Source organism: Hyperolius riggenbachi, chromosome 3, assembly GCF_040937935.1.
Source record: "Hyperolius riggenbachi isolate aHypRig1 chromosome 3, aHypRig1.pri, whole genome shotgun sequence".
Classification (NCBI taxonomy): Eukaryota; Metazoa; Chordata; class Amphibia; order Anura; family Hyperoliidae; genus Hyperolius; species Hyperolius riggenbachi.
The window spans coordinates 285,507,711-285,524,662 of record NC_090648.1 but is presented as its reverse complement, the minus strand read 5'-3'; the positions used below and the strand labels follow the sequence as shown (position 1 = coordinate 285,524,662).

At 39.9% G+C, this 16,952-nt stretch overlaps 1 protein-coding gene across 1 annotated transcript in view; it reads right to left on the bottom strand.

The window, feature by feature from the left end:
• The window catches only part of CTTNBP2 (cortactin binding protein 2), a 167,317-nt gene that overhangs the window by 21,423 nt on the left and 128,942 nt on the right, over nt 1–16,952 (bottom strand). The window contains 7 exon segments of the mRNA XM_068276424.1: nt 104–283; nt 376–581; nt 3,289–3,467; nt 7,829–8,016; nt 8,118–8,273; nt 8,474–8,573; nt 11,837–11,923. Coding sequence (XP_068132525.1) covers nt 104–283; nt 376–581; nt 3,289–3,467; nt 7,829–8,016; nt 8,118–8,273; nt 8,474–8,573; nt 11,837–11,923 — 1,096 coding nt within the window.

The window sequence follows — 16,952 nt, the reverse complement described above, 5'->3', positions numbered from 1 at the left end:
TACAGATGTAGCACGTCATTCAGAAATAAAGTGGAGTTTTCAGTAAAAGGTAAATGTATGACTTATTAGGACTTCAGCTACAAAAAAAAAAAAAAAGTATTACCTTCTCCTTCCTCTCTGTCTTTGCTCCAAGAGGAGTTTAGATTGGATTTTTTTCGGGGACTTGTACTGACCTTTCTCCAAGCCCCATTTTCCACCTTCTTCTTTCCACGAGGTTTATAAGAAGCACTCATGGATAAAGAGAAGTGTCCTCCTTTGAAATCAGCTAAATGCTGTTCTATGTCTGGAATTAAAAAATAAATAAATTAATAAGCATTAGATCATCTCATTGCATTCCAAATGTCTTAAGTAGTGAACATTCAGATGACTATTCACCATTTTTTGGAATGTGGCAGCCATGCAAAATGGCTTTATTGAGCAGGATGCTGAGAGCAGCTTTAACCACTGCCTGCTGGCCTTGGCTTGGAGTGTTGGTTGGAGTAACGCGTCCAAGTACAGATGATCTTTTTACTGTAGGCAATGAAAGAATTGCTTCTTCCACTTTCGGCACAATTACTGCATTCCACAATTTGGATATCCACCTTAAAGAAAGCAAACAGACTGATGTTACAGAGTAAGTGGTACGCTAACAGGTAATGGTTTACACAATTCAGTCAGCAGGCTGCCCCAAAACTGTATGTAAGGATGTCCTGCATTACTGAGCCCCAGTCACTTTTCACACAATTTCACTTCTATTATCCAGGTGTTAAATTTGTGTGAACGCTCTGCTACTCAGAATTTAATGTTTCATTCTTGAGATTATGGCCACTTTGTAACAAGCTATATCCGACTGCGCCTCCCAGAAATGGATGGGTTTCTCCTGTATGTAAATGCTTCTAGCCAGACTCACTTTCTCTTACAGACTTAGGGCCTGACTCACGTAGCTGAGGTAAAACTTCCGTGTGCAGGGAGCATCCGGCCATATTACCAGTACCAATGCCAGCAGAGTACAGCGAAATCCCCAATTACTGCAACCCGCGGTGCGTGGGTGCAGCTTCTGCTGCTATGGTGATGCGCATTACACAAGTAAAGTAATGTTACCATAGCAATGCTCACGTTATGCATGTGCCACAGGTGGCGCTAACTGCTGTTTATTTCCATAGAAAAACAGCATGAAAAGGTGCATTCATTACAGTTACAGGTTCCCCTTTTGTATCTGGGAAAGTGCAGGAAAGCAAAAGAAATGTGTATTTAAATAATTTGTCTACACTTCATCATATGTAATAATAAGAAAGCGTCAAAATCTTCTTTCATATATAACATTTATTTTCCCATCAGAGCTGATTACTGTGTTACATTTATATACTGGATTTACTACTGCAGTAAAAAGTCACTTATGTTGCAGAAAGCAAGCCTCCTGAACTGGTGACAGATAATATGCTGGTCATTATTAACACAGCAATAATATGAAGGAGTTAGGCTTTGTACATATGCTATATGGCGGTGGGTCAGGGCCTGCATGTTAGCAACACATCTGTACTGCACTCGGCCTTGCACATCTGTACTGCACTCGGCCTTGCACATCTGTACTGTACTCGGCCTTGAACTTGAAGAATGGAGGCCTGTTCCCTGCAGGTGACAATACTTGTGCATGAGTCAGAGCTTTAAATTAGAATTTCTTCTAGATACCACCCTTGCCAGCTAGATGATCAGGGGAAGCTTCAATAAAAGATGTAACATTCATTTGTAATATTATTTCACATATTTTAAGTTAGTAAAAAAAAAAAAAAAAGACTATAGTACTAAAACTAATGAAACAAAAAAATAAAATTTGGACACATTCTTCTAAATAGCATCAACAGACAAAGGGACAGTGTTGCTCATATGGTATCTTGTTAGCTTTATTTTAACAGATCACAATGGAGGATTCCTTGCCTGCACAACAGTAACAAACATTCCCCCATTTTTGGACTCTTCAGTACCAGCGTTCACTGGCAGTACCACCCATCTTAAACAGGCACACACCATCAGAATCATTCCAGGTCTAATATACAGTACGGATTGAGTTTGTGCTCCAAAACGCATGAGCTGATATGTTTCTGTCCAGAACAATTTGCCAATAAAGACTGTACTTTTATGCCATTTGGTTGAGCGGACTCTCCTTCTACCAATATGTGTGGTTGAGTGGACTCTCCTTTTACCAGTATGTTTGTGCATTTCAGGGCCGGGCCGAGGCATAGGCTGGAGAGGCTCCAGCCTCAGGGCGCAGTGTAGGAGGGGCGCACAATTCATTCAGCTGTCATTCCTAATTGTGTATGAAGCAGAAAGAAATAAGAAAAGGGGATATATAGCAGTGACTGCAGGCCAGAGAACTAGATATTAAGGTGTTGGGGAGGTTGTGTACCCTGTGGCCCTCTTAGTCTAATAGCAATGGGGTGGGAGGGATGGAGGGGGTGCACTTTGGTGTCTCAGCCTTGGGTGCTGGAGGACCTTGTCCCTGCTCTGGTGCATTTGGCTACTGGGCTAGATTTAATGAGTGGTGTACATGACTAAGATAGATTATACCCTGTTTGGTTGATTTTATGGGATAGGAGTTTATATTATTTAATATCTATATTTTTTAAATAAATATTAATGAGATGCCTTATGAGCAACCTTGTCTTTTTGTCTATTGATGCAGTTCATCCTAGGGAATTGGTATCCTGACTGATAGAGAATTGCAGCCATAAAAACACCTTTCTGGCAGAGAATTTGGCTCCTGAGAGCTGGGTATGGATCAAATGGTCAATAGTTCATATATTTTAGGTCTCTGAGACACAGGACAGAATATGTAATTGAGCGGAGACAAAACAATAAATCTACTTTAATTTTTTAAACATAACCTAAAACTGGGCTAACAGGAAGGTCAGGACATATCAGGACATCACAGATGCCAAGTAAAAGTATGCATGTAATACTGATCCAGAGCAAGTACCAAGCAAATAAGTACACTTTAATGTAAGGATAACCTGAAGGGAGGGAATACAGAGGTTGCTACATTTCTTTCATATTTTAAAAAACAGTTGTTGTACTGATTTTTGGAATAAGTATGCAGCTACTTGGGTCAGAGTGACTCTGATCCACAAAGTGTATGCACAGCTGGTGTAATTTTATTCACAATATATATTAGTGGCAGATCAGCAAAAAGGCAAGAAAATGGTATTTAATAAAATTCCACTCACTCTAGGTTAGCTTTAGGTTTAATCACAGATCTGCTTTAAATCACTAATATTTAAATAATAAAAAAGGAAACCCGTGAGGTTCACTTACTTCACCATAATCTGTGCATTCCCAGGTACTATGGGACAAGTCATGAAGGGTTGAGGTCCGACAAGTGCCTCAGGCATGCCCAGACGCGACAAGCAGGAGTTCAGCTGATGCCATACTGCGCATGTCCAATCTACACCTCGGCACACTGGGTCACTGGGGGGAGGCAGCTTACCTTTAAACTGAAATCAAATATTCCATATCAGCTTTATACTCCACATTACAAGTAACTTATCTGACACTGGAAAACCTTTAATTGTAACATACCAACTAGTCTGAAGCCAATTAACTGGAGGGGGGATAGCAAACGACTAACACAGCAAGGAGCTCTTGTTCGACATAGGATTGACACGAGTACCCTTCTTTTATCCGTAAATTTAGTCTGAAATATTTATATCACACATCAGAGTACAATGAATGTTTAGAGTGACATTAAGCTATGATTGGTGACAGCCTCATGTTTTTCAGCTCAACGCTTAACAGAAAAACATATACTTAAAAAAAAAGTAATGTGCGGTTAATATGTGTGACACTTAAGCACGAAGCACAAAGCTCTTTATTTATCTAACGAGCACAGCTGTGACAATCAGCAGCTCAGTACTGTGCACCTGCCAACGCTGTGCATGGATTGTGACATTTATCTCCACGATAATCCTCCTGCTGGGGACAGTAAGACTATGAAGGGATACAGCAAAACAACAGAAAATAAAGGCACACAAACGTTGATGAATAACGCATCTAATTAAATTAAGAATGGATTCTGTGTCAGTACTTCAGTTTGATTTAAAGTATGCAGTCAGATCCAGATTGTGAATTGTACAGTGATTAAACCTCAGACCTCTTCCTGAACATCACAGTAAATCTGTGGTTTTTAATGGGCAACTGCAGCAAGATCTCATCAGTGAAGAGTTGAATAGCAAAGTTGTTCTGCTGGCTTTAGCTTGGAGCCATTTCTTAGATCTATATTTTGGGCAAGCAAAGCTTATGCTGGGAATACACAATGAGAGTTTTCAAAGATTTACTGTCCAATCGATTTTCCGATCTTTTTTCTGATTGATTTCTATTCACTTGTATGAGAAATCGATCAGAAAAACGATCGAAAATCAGATCGGACATGTCAAAAATTATCTATCGAACCATCTATGCACCAAAAAAATCTCATGGTGTACTCCCAGCATAAGTCACCTCCTTTCACTCCCGCATTCAGGACTTCTCACCAGCATCATCTCTCCTTTGGAACACTCTCCCATAGCCAGTCCATCATGCTCTGAGCCTGAACTTCAAACATTCTCTCAACACACAGTGGAATATGAGAGGAAACCGACAGTACTTGGCACCAAATGCAGCAGGGCAGACACACCGGAGCTGGGACAACAGAGCGAGCACATCCACAATCTTTGTATGGTCCAGTAGATTAGAAGAAGGAAACAGGGGCACCACGTCTTAAAATCCCTTTATTCCGGTGGGGAGATAGCAGGTACAAAGCAGTGGGGGTATCAAGTGCCTGACAGCTGTTTCGCTGGTTTAAACCAGCTTCTTCAGAGGCAGAATGTACACATTGTGTATACAAGTGTACATTTTGCCTCTGAAGAAGCTGGTTTAAACCAGCGAAACAGCTGTCAGGCACTTGATACCCCCACTGCTTTGAACCTGCTATCTCCCCACCGGAATAAAGGGATTTTAAGACGTGGTGCCCCTGTTTCCTTCTAATCTACTGATTCTCTCAACACACACCGTTTCAGACAAGCCTATAATTTGCTATAGGTAGCATTAGAGGTTTACTGCCTCATCGGCTAACCCCTGTGTCTCCTTCCCTAATGTCTCCAACCCACTACCCTCTAGATGAGCCTTTCTCAACCTTTTTAACCTGGAGGAACCCTGCAAATATTTTTTGGATCTCAAAGATCCCTTGCATTTATTTTGCAGGAGGCATGGCCTTTAAAAGTAGGGGTGGCTGTTTATTTCACTACCACCTATTACAGTGTCCCTCATTATACTGGCTCCTTATTCTGGTGCTTTGTGTTGATGTGTTCATTATTACTATTTTGACCCCCAATTTAATGCTTTAGTATCCCCTATTTTAATATGCTCCATCATACTTCCCCTACGATGGGGAAAAATGCAGAGGAACCCCTGCAGAGTACTCAAGGAACCCTGGTTTAGAAAGCCTGCTCTAGATCGTAAACTTGCTAGGGTAGGGACCTCCTCCTAATGTTTCTTATTCTGATGTAATTTATCATATAACCATGCACCAATATTGGTGATGTCTCAAACCACTTATCAACAATGCCTGTATCTGTATTGCTGGATGTCCTGATTATACAGAGGTTTGAACCTCTCATGTATCTATGTTCACCACTATTTGTTTTGTATTATGTACAGCACTATGGAAGATGTTGGGGCTATATACATAAAAAATAATATTAATTTAATCCGCTGCGTTCAGTGGGCCAGATTAATCAAAGCAATAGGTTTTTAATAGGTTTTTTTTTCTTCAACAATTCTAAGCAGCTTAGGGAACTATTCTGCATGTTAATTTTGTCACTCTACATTCCTACCAAAGTAAGATGAAATAGCAGCAGTTTTGCGTGATTCCCCAAAACCCCCACTCCCCCATCCTACCGTGTAACGATGACTTTGCTCCACTGTCACTCCACCAAGGCCTGCAGCATTTGTGCCCCTCCTGCTTGCAAAGTAAAGTGCAGTGTATACTTCGTATATACCTTATATATTTCTGTGCATCGCACCTCTCTATTCTTCTTTTCAACTTTTCACTAGAGCCTTTCGAGCAGCTCCCGAGTCTCTCTAAGACAGTGTTGATAAATCAGTGAGTCTTGGTATATATAAAATTATATGCATTTTTCACACCAAGGGAAATAGCAGGGTAACAGGCCAGATGCTCTAGGTCACGAGATTATAGGAGGTATTGGAGGAGGTATTGCTCTCACGCAGACCTGGAAAACTGACCATTCAATTGCTGAGACTGTTCACTTACTTAACCTCCTAGCGTTCTCTGAGCTCGTCCAGTCACGCCGGAGGGCACCGCTCAGGACCTGGTGGACCGATTTGAATAATTTTTTTTTTTTTTAAACACGCATTCCGTTCGTCGCCAATGGCGACGGGGAAAGCCATAAAGGAAATCCTGTTCAGAACGGGATTTCCTGACGGGCATAGGCGTCGGCGGCGATCGGAAGGGTGGGTGGGAATCGGAAGGGAGGGGGGTATCATGTAGCTAGCGCTAGGCTAGTTACATGATTAAAAAAAAAATAGTTTTAAAAAACCATGCGCAGCCGTGCGGCGGCGCATAATCAAAACGCCAGGGAGGTTAATATACTGTACAGTACAGAACATGAATGGGAGCAAGGAGGTTTCTTGCCGAGACGGTATCTGTATTTTGGGTGGGGGAGAGAGTTGGGTGGATGCTCTAACTCATCTTCTATCTTCTCTTTGTTGCCAGTGACCATTCTATTAATGGCTGCATTGTATACTGTTTAGCATTATTAGATCTGTTATTGATGAGTTCCTGCTACTGTCGTGCCTGGCAGTCTTTTTTGATTATTGGTGACCTTTATTTCTTCTCATTTGTGTACTATTAAGGTTTTATTTTACTTTGTTCACAGTTAAAACAAAATGTGAATGGATTGCCAGCATAGGAATGTATTTGGGATAACTGTTAGACAAACTAAGTTTCAATCTTCCAAAACTCACCAAACATCCAAGGCATAGCCCTTGGTTACAAAAATAAGTTTTTGAAAGACTAGTTAGGAAGAACTTTAACGCAACACACACTAAGCATCAGAACAGAGAATTAGTGCTGGTCATAATTAGGGCTATCTCCTTAAAGAGAATCTGTATTGTTAAAATCGCACAAAAGTAAACATACCAGTGCGTTAGGAGACATCTCCTATTACCCTCTGTCACAATTTCGCTGCTCCCCGCCGCATTAAAAGTGGTTAAAAACAGTTTTAAACAGTTTGTTTATAAACAAACAAAATGGCCACCAAAACAGGAAGTAGGTTGATGTACAGTATGTCCACACATAGAAAATACATCCATACACAAGCAGGCTGTATACAGCCTTCCTTTTTAATCTCAAGAGATCATTTGTGTGTTTTTTTCCCCCTGCAGCTATCTTCCACTGAAGTGCCAGGCTGTTTCTTCCTGCAGAGTGCAGACAGCTCTGCCTGTATGTAATTCCTCAGTATGTGAAAGCCCAGCCAGCTCAGAGGAGGATTTATCCAGCTTGTAAAAGATAAGAGAGAAGAGAGAAGCTGCTCTAATCTAAATAATACACAGGCAGTGCGCAGAGAGGGGCCTGGAGGGGGGAGATGCATCACAGAACCACAACACTGAAGAACTTGGCAGCCTTCCAGACACAGGCCGACAAGTCTGACAGGAGAGAGATAAGTTGATTTATTACAGAGATGGTGATAGTAGAACGTGCTGCAGTAAGCCAAAACACATTAGAATAGATTTTGGAACTTGTAGGATGGAAGAAAACTGGATGAAATTTTTGTTACGGAGTCTCTTTAAACAAGCATACCTTATGTATAACTTTCCTTTTCAAAACTTTCTGCAGTAAGCTATGCATAGGTTCTCCATCCCACCTCAGCTGGACCCATCGGAAATGCTGCTGGGCCAATAACTCAGGTCCCTGCAGACGAGGCCTCGCCACAGTCCCCATCAAAAAGCAATCTTCATGGAAGTAGTAGGCATCGGACGCTCCATTAACTACAACAAAGATAAAAGAACTCAGACTAGAAATAAGAAAAGTACATTTACATATTTTCAAAGAAACCATTACAGTATGTTTAGGATGTATTTTAGCCTACCTCTCTGAACACAATACGGATTTTCAGATCCTCGATTGTCTAAAGGTGACATCAAATCTCCAAGCAAGTCTAATAATGAAGCCTTCTCTAATTTTTCCAGAATAATAATGGTTTTCTTTTTACGTGGAGGTGTGTCAGTGATTGGAATCAGACATCCTGAAAGAGCAATTAGACGTTGCATGGGAGGTTAAACATCAACAAGTGCTATTTTGATTCAAGTGGTATGCTGTGGGAAATGCAGCTCGGACAAGTGGAAAAATAATAGATTCTAAATTGTTTGTCTACCAGGGGATGAACTTTTTTTTTACTTTTCTAGTCCTTGTTCAATTGTGATTACAGAAAGTAAAAGTGAATACCTGAATTAATGAATATGTCCACAAGTTGCTCCTTAGATAATCCAGGCTCTACTTCAACTTTCACCACATCACAACTAAATCCAGTCCTCTCTTCCTTGTTCTGTCAAAAAAATGTATTATTGTAGAGGTGAAACAAAGTGTGGTCGATTTACTGAAAAGAACAAAGGAGAACATAAGTGAACAAACAAATCCGTAATAGATTCCTTAAAGTGACACTAAAGCGAAAAAAATCCCTTATGATATAATGAATTGTATGTGTAGTACGGATAAGGAATAGAAAATTAGTAAGAAAGAAATTAGTCTCATATTTTTATTTTTAGTTATATAGCGTTTTTTATAGCATTGCATCATATTGTCATGCTTGCAGTTTGCTCTGTCTTATAGTTTAAAATACAGAGTGTGGTTTGTAGAGCTAATGACCCTTTGAACTTCGCTTCTCACTGAACCTTATCTGAAGCTTTCACTGTTTCTTTGATGTATAGTGCTCTAGAAATCAGCGACCAGTTTTGTCATGGAGCTCAGAGAAGCTCTTTTGCATAGATAATAACTGACGTTTCTTAACTTCCTGTAATGGAAACAATATAGGACTTGTTTCTTTGCTATTAATGTACTGTTTCTTAGCTGTATTACACATACAATTCATTATTTCATAAGTATATTTTCACTTCAGATTCCCTTTAAAGAGTTCATTATTAGATAAAGTTTTCAACTCTTGCATGGGTCCTAGAAGAATATAGAAATGACTGCTTACAGTACACCTTAAAGAAAACCTGAACTGAAAATTAAAAGTCAAAATAAGCATACACAAGTCATACTTACCTTCCATGTAGTCTACTCTTCTGTGTCTTTCTCCTGTTTCGTGTCCTGTTTGTTCACTGTGATCAAGGGAATTTTCCGTCCTCCATTTTGAAAATGGCCTTTACCCATAACAGCTTTCTGGTCAGCACACAGTTAAACTTTAACATCGCCCACTTGAGCCATAGGGAAACATGGACATTACTTGGTACATCAGTTTTCCTCTCAGCTATAACTGACAGCAACTGATATTTTACTGACAGCAACTGATATATTTCAGATCTGACAAAATGTTGTCAGATCTGGAAGGGATAATTGTCAGAAGAAAATGGTGCGCTTCTGAGAGGAACTGATGGCAAGGTAACTATGTAAGGTTCATTTAAAGTTACCTCGTGCGTTTATTTTAAATATTTTTACTCAGTACAGGTTCTCTTTAAGTGAGAAGGATATGGAGGCAACCATATTTGTTTCCTCTTGAGCAGCACAAATTGCCTGGTGTTCTGATAATCTTTCACGTGTGTCTGAGTCACACACCTGAAACAAATATGTGGCAAATTCAGTAAAAAAATAAAATAAAATAAAAAATAACAGCACAACTGTCATCTTTGTGTTTACTATTTACCTACATCAGTGTTTTATTTCAGCTAACATCTGGAAAAATGCCTGAAGAAGGGAACTAAATCCCAGAAAGCTTGCATACTTTAGCTTTATCAGTTAGCCATTAAAAGGTATTACTTTTACAAAAAAAACACTTTTTTTTTCTATCTACATGGCAAATTCAGTGAAATATCAGACAAACTCTGATCAGCATGCTTGTTTAGGACCTGTTCACACCTGAGCGTTTTGCCAGTGATTTCGGCAAAACGCTCAAGCGCTAGCGCTTTTGAAAACGCTTGGTCAATAGAAACCTATGGGCCCATTCTCACTTGGGCAATTTGCGTTAATCGCCGGCGATTAAAGCAAATCGCCTCAAAAAATTTGTATTGTGCACCATTTTCAGGCGATTTACCAGCGATCGCGTTTAGTGCTATAGAAGCGCTAATCACAATCGCGGAAAATTGCCCCAAGTGTGAATGCAGTTAATCGACAAAAAACGCCAGAGCAAAACGCTAGCAAAAGCACCTGCGTTTTGTAAGCGTGAATGGAGCCTAAAGGCTCATACACACATCAGACTATAGTCTTTTGAAAATGAAAGATCACAGACCAATCTTACCACCCTTCATGTAGTATGAGAGCCATACTCTACACAGTTTTCTATGGAGCTGAACTCCACATCAGAAAAAAATCTTTGCAAGATGCTGCACATACAGATGCTGTACAGACACAAAAGATCAGTATCTGCAAAAGATCTGTTCCTGCCAAAAATCCATTCCTGCAAATTGCAATGATAGTCTATGAGATCTGCAGATCATCATACACACATGATTTAACTGACATTCATCTGCAGATCAGATCCACCAGGATGGATTTTCAGATCTGCGGATGATTGTCTGATCTGCAGATGAATGTCAGTTAAATCATGTGTGTATGATGATCTGCAGATCTCATAGACTATCATTGCAATTTGCAGCACGGTGGCGTAGTGGTTAGCTCTCTCGCCTTGCAGCGCTGGGTCCCTGGTTCGAATCCCAGCCAGGGCACTATCTGCAAAGAGTTTGTATGTTCTCTCCGTGTCTGTGTGGGTTTCCTCCCACATTCCAAAAACATACAGATAAGTTAATTGGCTCCCCCTAAAAATTGGCCCTAGACTACAGTACTTACACTACATAATATAGACATATGGCAATGGTAGGGATTAGATTGTGAGCTCCTTTGAGGGACAGTTAGTGACAAGATATATATATATATATATATACATTGTACAGCGCTGCGTAATATGTCGGCGCTATATAAATACTAAATAATAATAATAATAATTTTTGTCAGGAACAGATCTTTTGCAGATACTGATCTTTTGTGTCTGTACAGCATCTGTGTGTGCAGCATCTTGCAAAGATTTTTTTCTGATGTGGAGTTCAGCTCCATAGAAAAGACTGTGTAGAGTATGGCTCTCATACTACATGAAGGGTGGTAAGATTGGTCTGTGATCTATTCATTTTCTAAAGACTATAGTCTGATGTGTGTATGCACCTTTAGGGTCTATGGCTAAAAGCATTAGAGGCAGAGGACAGCCAGACAATTTGCATTGTTTAAAAGGAAAAAAAATATGGCAGCTTCCATATCCCTCTCACTTCAGGTGTCCCTCAAAGCAAATTACATTTTACGATATCGTGGCGGCATCAGGACAAGAACTTCTTTTTAAAGAATAGATGAGAAACTGGATTTATTAGAGAAAAGTTCCCAATCCTGGTTCATCCTTGAGACCACAGACAACAGCTAATTTAATGATATTTGAGCAACACCACCATACCCTGATATATTGCATGCAATATTTATAGAAAGTTTTCTTGACCTCATACATTATTTATAGCAAATCCAATCCAGGCTCACTTATGTCCTCCACCGTTCTCCCATTCTCTGTAAATCAACACTGGCAGCTCTATACAATCAGTTTGGAGTGCAGTATACCTTGATGCAACGAGACAGATGATCCGCTAAATATTCTTGTAGACTTCCTTCTGGCCCTTGAAAGATCACATTGTGATACTGTTCAACCTGTTTGAAAACAATGGGTTTCCAGTCAGCTTAAAATGAACAATCATGGGGCCTGGTATTATTTTAAAAAGTGTAGTACCTGTTTGGCCCAAGGTGGTCTCTCCCAAGGTTTTACCTAGTACTGGCCCCAGTTTTTTTATCTAGCAATATACTGCTATTTTACGTTTTATGTTACAATTATTGCATCTTGTTATTGCGAGTTTGCGCATTAACAAAGGTTGCATTTCAATGCATTTTGTATTATTTCAAAACTTTACATCAACAAAATTATTGAGACAGACGATTAATAATTAACCATTGTTCATAAAGAATGGCAACAATAGACAACTGATCTATCAAAACAAAGTGCATCTACAGTGAAATAAAAATGTACTTGCCCTACCTGCATTACAGAATATTGACAACACTGAAAAGTTTCTGGTTGTCAAACAAAATGACAATTAGAAATGGGAATATAAGAAGAAACACAACACTGAGACCCAACACACAGAGAGTGTTTGTAAAGAGTGGTAATCTGAAAAAGAAGGATCACAAAGTATTTTCATTCTCTACTAAAGGAAGGATGGGCCATATACGTGGCTAGTTTCTGTAGCATGGTGAATCTGCTAAAATGTTTTGAACCTGCATTAGTCCTTAGTCACAACTGTAACACAAAGGAGAGAAAGAGATCATCTTAATATCTGGAAGAGAAAGAGAGGACATGCCCCCTGGTGGACCCTGGAGAAATGCATGGCAACATTGGAAATACTGTCAGGTAACCAGGATGATCCTAGCTATCTGTAACCTAATAGTACAGCCCATATACTGAATTTAACCACATAGATCACATGATGCGTATCGCAGTGCACATGCTGTTTATTAAGAAAAGAGACCCTATTCTGTAAGGGATTTATGATGGTCCATAACATTTACCAGATATTGACAGGACCCCTTAACTAATAGCTATCCTGATGACTGGATGTGGTAAAACAAGGGTCATTTTTGTTCAGTAATTTTTGTGCAACGGTATATCAACCTGTTGAACTGGCAAACATTTATTAAGAATACATATTACACTTCTAAATTCTATACTGCAGTCAGTAAGAAATGTCACAATGTAGGTTGTGATGACCAATTGTCCCCAATACACAATATCTGACCCCTAGTCCTATTTAAGGCTCTAGTTTTGCCTCTTTTAAGGTGAAGGGCAAATTGAGATCATCATTTAGATAAGACAACAAGGCTTGTATACCATCTGAAGGATGTCTCAAAATAATAAGCAGTGTGTCAATGTATGCCTTATACCACACAACACAAATCTGTCATAACCCATTTTTCTCATAGAGGAGCTTCTCCAACCTCCCCTTATAGAGGCTAGCCAAAGAGAGAGATTTTTGTTTTGCACACTCTTAGAAACCCCATTACCACTTTTATCATGCCATATTTAGAAAAGTTTTGTTCTCTGATGATCAGGTTTGAAATGGTGGAGGCCAGAGGTACAAGGACATTCATAAGCCCCACTGACTTGTAATCCAACTGTTCACCACGTGTGGCCATCGGTTATGTCCACAACCGATATTTCAAATGAGAAGAACGTGGACCACTGACATACATTATTGCCGTGTATCACTGCTTTCTAAAGTGACAATCTACAGCAAAAGTGCTGAGCAGGTGTTTGAAACAAAAAAGTGACAAATCTGATCTGATCCCCATTTAATAAAAATACCAATCAGCAATAAAGGGCTGATAAATAATGGGAAAAAGTGGTAATTAGGCTAAAAAGGGACACTTTTTTAAGCTTAAAGGTATTTTTGCAATATTCTCGATCTGAAAGATGCTGTTATTTTAGCAGGAATAGCAGCATGTTTCATTAACAGCATGTTCACCTCCTTATAATAGTCTCCACAGTGTTTAAACAGTTACTTAAAGAGGAGCCAGCCATATTATCTCAGAAAACAAAACAAACAAAACAAAACACATACAGTATATAAGTGGATAAATACTTGCTCTACTTACATAGCATATGTATTGTACAGTCCACGTTTTGATTTTAGTGATTTTTCTACATTAAAAAAAAGAGAAAATCCTTCTTAGCATTTCTCATTTTAACTGTGTCTGTTTTGAAGCCAATCCTGATATAATTTCCTCCCTTACTATGCCTGATTTGCCCACCATTCACTATAGAAAGTGCATTGTCTCAGCATGAGAAATATTGGCCAATCAGAGAGAAACAGATGTGTGGGAGGGGAAAACAGGAGGGAAAGAGACTTCAGCCAATCAGGCTGCATTAATTAAGTCTGAGGGGAAGTAGAGAAGCAAAACAGGACAACCCAACATGCCATGCAACTTCTTTTTTGTGTACCACATTTTGTATGTACCAAATAAGAGTCATGTAAACTGGGGAATGATCATTTATCAACAAGAAAAGTAACAGTGATTTTAATTTTTGGATTCCCTGGTTAGCATCCTTATTACTTGTTTACCATTTAAAAATAAATAATTGATTTTTGATTTTATGCCCAACAGTTGCACTTTAAATTAATAAAGGACAAAGATAAACCAAGGAAACCCATAAGCTCTGATGACTCAGGTTCCCTTTTTACCAGCAAGATCGTGCAATGTAGTGGATGCACGACAATCTGGTTTGTACTTAAACTAAACTAAGCCATGTACTGCAACTTTGTACTCTGACCTGTCTCTGGAAGTGAATTAAGAATAACTGACTACCATATTTGGCCTTCACCTGAACTCACCACTAATAGCTGCAATGGGGCCAGTGTCAGCATCTCCAAATACCGCTGGAACCACTAAGCAGAAAGCATTGACCTGTGCCCTTTGACTGTTGAAAAGGCAGAATTTAAATGTGAAGCCAACATGCATCAGTTTAATGTAACACAGACTTCTCTATAAGATAATTAACAAATGCTTTAACAACATACATAGACATCAAGTAACACAGCAGTTAGATCACAGCATGTAAAAAAAGTTAAATGCATTACATTAAAAATAAAGATCTAGGACTCAAACTGATCTTTTCATTTCTACAGCAATTTGCACATGAACAATGCAAAGAACAGAACAATCTACATACTATTCTTAGCTTTTTTCCCCCTCTACAAGCTGAAATAATTTTAATTATAATCATCAAGCTGCCTTAGCTTGAGTTCAAAAGGACTATGTGGGGAACTTACAAAAAAAAAAAAAAAAGAATCAATATGTAAAACCCCCAATTGAGATGCTAAACTACAGGGTATTTAATCTGGCTTAGACCACTTTATCTGCACACATTTCAAGCAATACACTGCAGTGTGACCCCCAGTCCCTTTCTACTGGGCTCTGAGCTGATATTCCTGTCCTTGTTGTCAGATTGGAGGAAGTGGGGAGGACAAGAAAAGTGGGAGAGATTGGGGGTGGAGTACTAAGCTACAGCGCATGGGCACTGTCAATTCTGGACATTCTTTGAAGAGCACAGGAAATAGGTCAAATACAGCTTGGGCATAGAAAGGAAAACAAGAGTTTGCCTTCTTAAAACAGAAAGAATTTGCGATAATTCTGGTTGTAGTGAGCTTGAGATGTCTCCCAGTGCATCACTGCTGAATATATGCAAATAAACCATTGTTGCCCTTATAAGCTAAACACACCTCCAGAACTGCTGGAATGAAATGATGTGTCCGCTTATTTTGATTGACTTAATGTACCATTTAAAACATTTTCCACTTGAGGTGGAGGGTCCAGGTGAGGGAATTAATTCATGAACTGGGTGAATCTGAGTAGATTATTGAAGCAGATTTATAGAGACCCATGTAAAGACAGTTAGGGCAAAAGTGGGAACAGCAATAAAGAGCAGCCAGTAAGAAACCTAATTATATACAACAGCTGAAAGCTGATTGGTTGTTCTGGGCAAATGCTTCACTCTTCATTGTATAGGTCTTCAGAATTCTGACCTGTAGTGTTACAATTATGTTCAGAAACCTGAACAAGAATCTGGTTGTTTTGAGCACTCCAATCACTCTTGTAACAGAATCCTGGTCTACCATGTTCTATATACTGAAATAACATACAAATCTTCGAGCTTACTTCACCTACAGAAGTAATCTTACTGAGTGATGTCTCATCACTGCTACAGAGATTAAAGGGTTATCTCAGTCTCTGCTGCTCTCTTGTTAATAAAGTTTGTTTACACTAGATGGGCACAGCAGGGTCACAATGTCAGTCATAGCTGCTGACTAATGGCCCATACTCACGGGCAACTTTTTGGGCCTGTCGCCAGCACACGTGAGCGTGTGGGCGACAGGCCGGCGACAGCTCCTCGCCAGGTCCCTCTGCGTACACACGCGGAAGAGGGACCAGCGGCGCGACGGAAGCTGTCGCCGACGTTCCTCCTCCCCCCGCCAGAAGCTCCGTATACCTCAATGGAGGTTGCTGTCGCTAGTCCGCGTACTCACGCGGACTAGTGACAGTTGCGGCGGAGACTGTCGCCAGGCGATTGAGCAGTTCAATCGCCTGGCGACATCAGCGACGGGCGACAGTTCGGGGTGCGCGCCCGTGCAATGGCGCATACTCACGGGCGACCTGTTGCCGCAACACGCTCGCGACGCGTGTTGTGGCGACAATTGAAGCCCGTGAGTATGGGCTATAATAGACTGGATGACTCAATAGTGAAAGAGAATTCTTCTAAGCACATCATCAGTCCAACCATAGATTTTATTTGCAGCAGAGTTCTGAGATCAGATATACTCTAATGTATGCTTGCCAATTCATTTGATCTGTGCAGAATCAATGAGCCCATTAAGGCAGACAGCCTTGAGTCATGAATTACACGCTTCTCCAAATACAAAACAATTCTCTCAACATATATTAGTTGGAAATAAAATATAGCAGTTGGAGAGTGTTTGTGTTGTCTACAGCAAACAGTAAGATTTTATAAATATTGCCGATAACTGCAGACCGTAAAAATAAAGTAAAGGTAGACCCTGAAAGTCATGGATAAACAATGTGTCATGCTGCTTGCTGTTTGAATTCCTGCTGGTGTCACACTATGGACTTTACA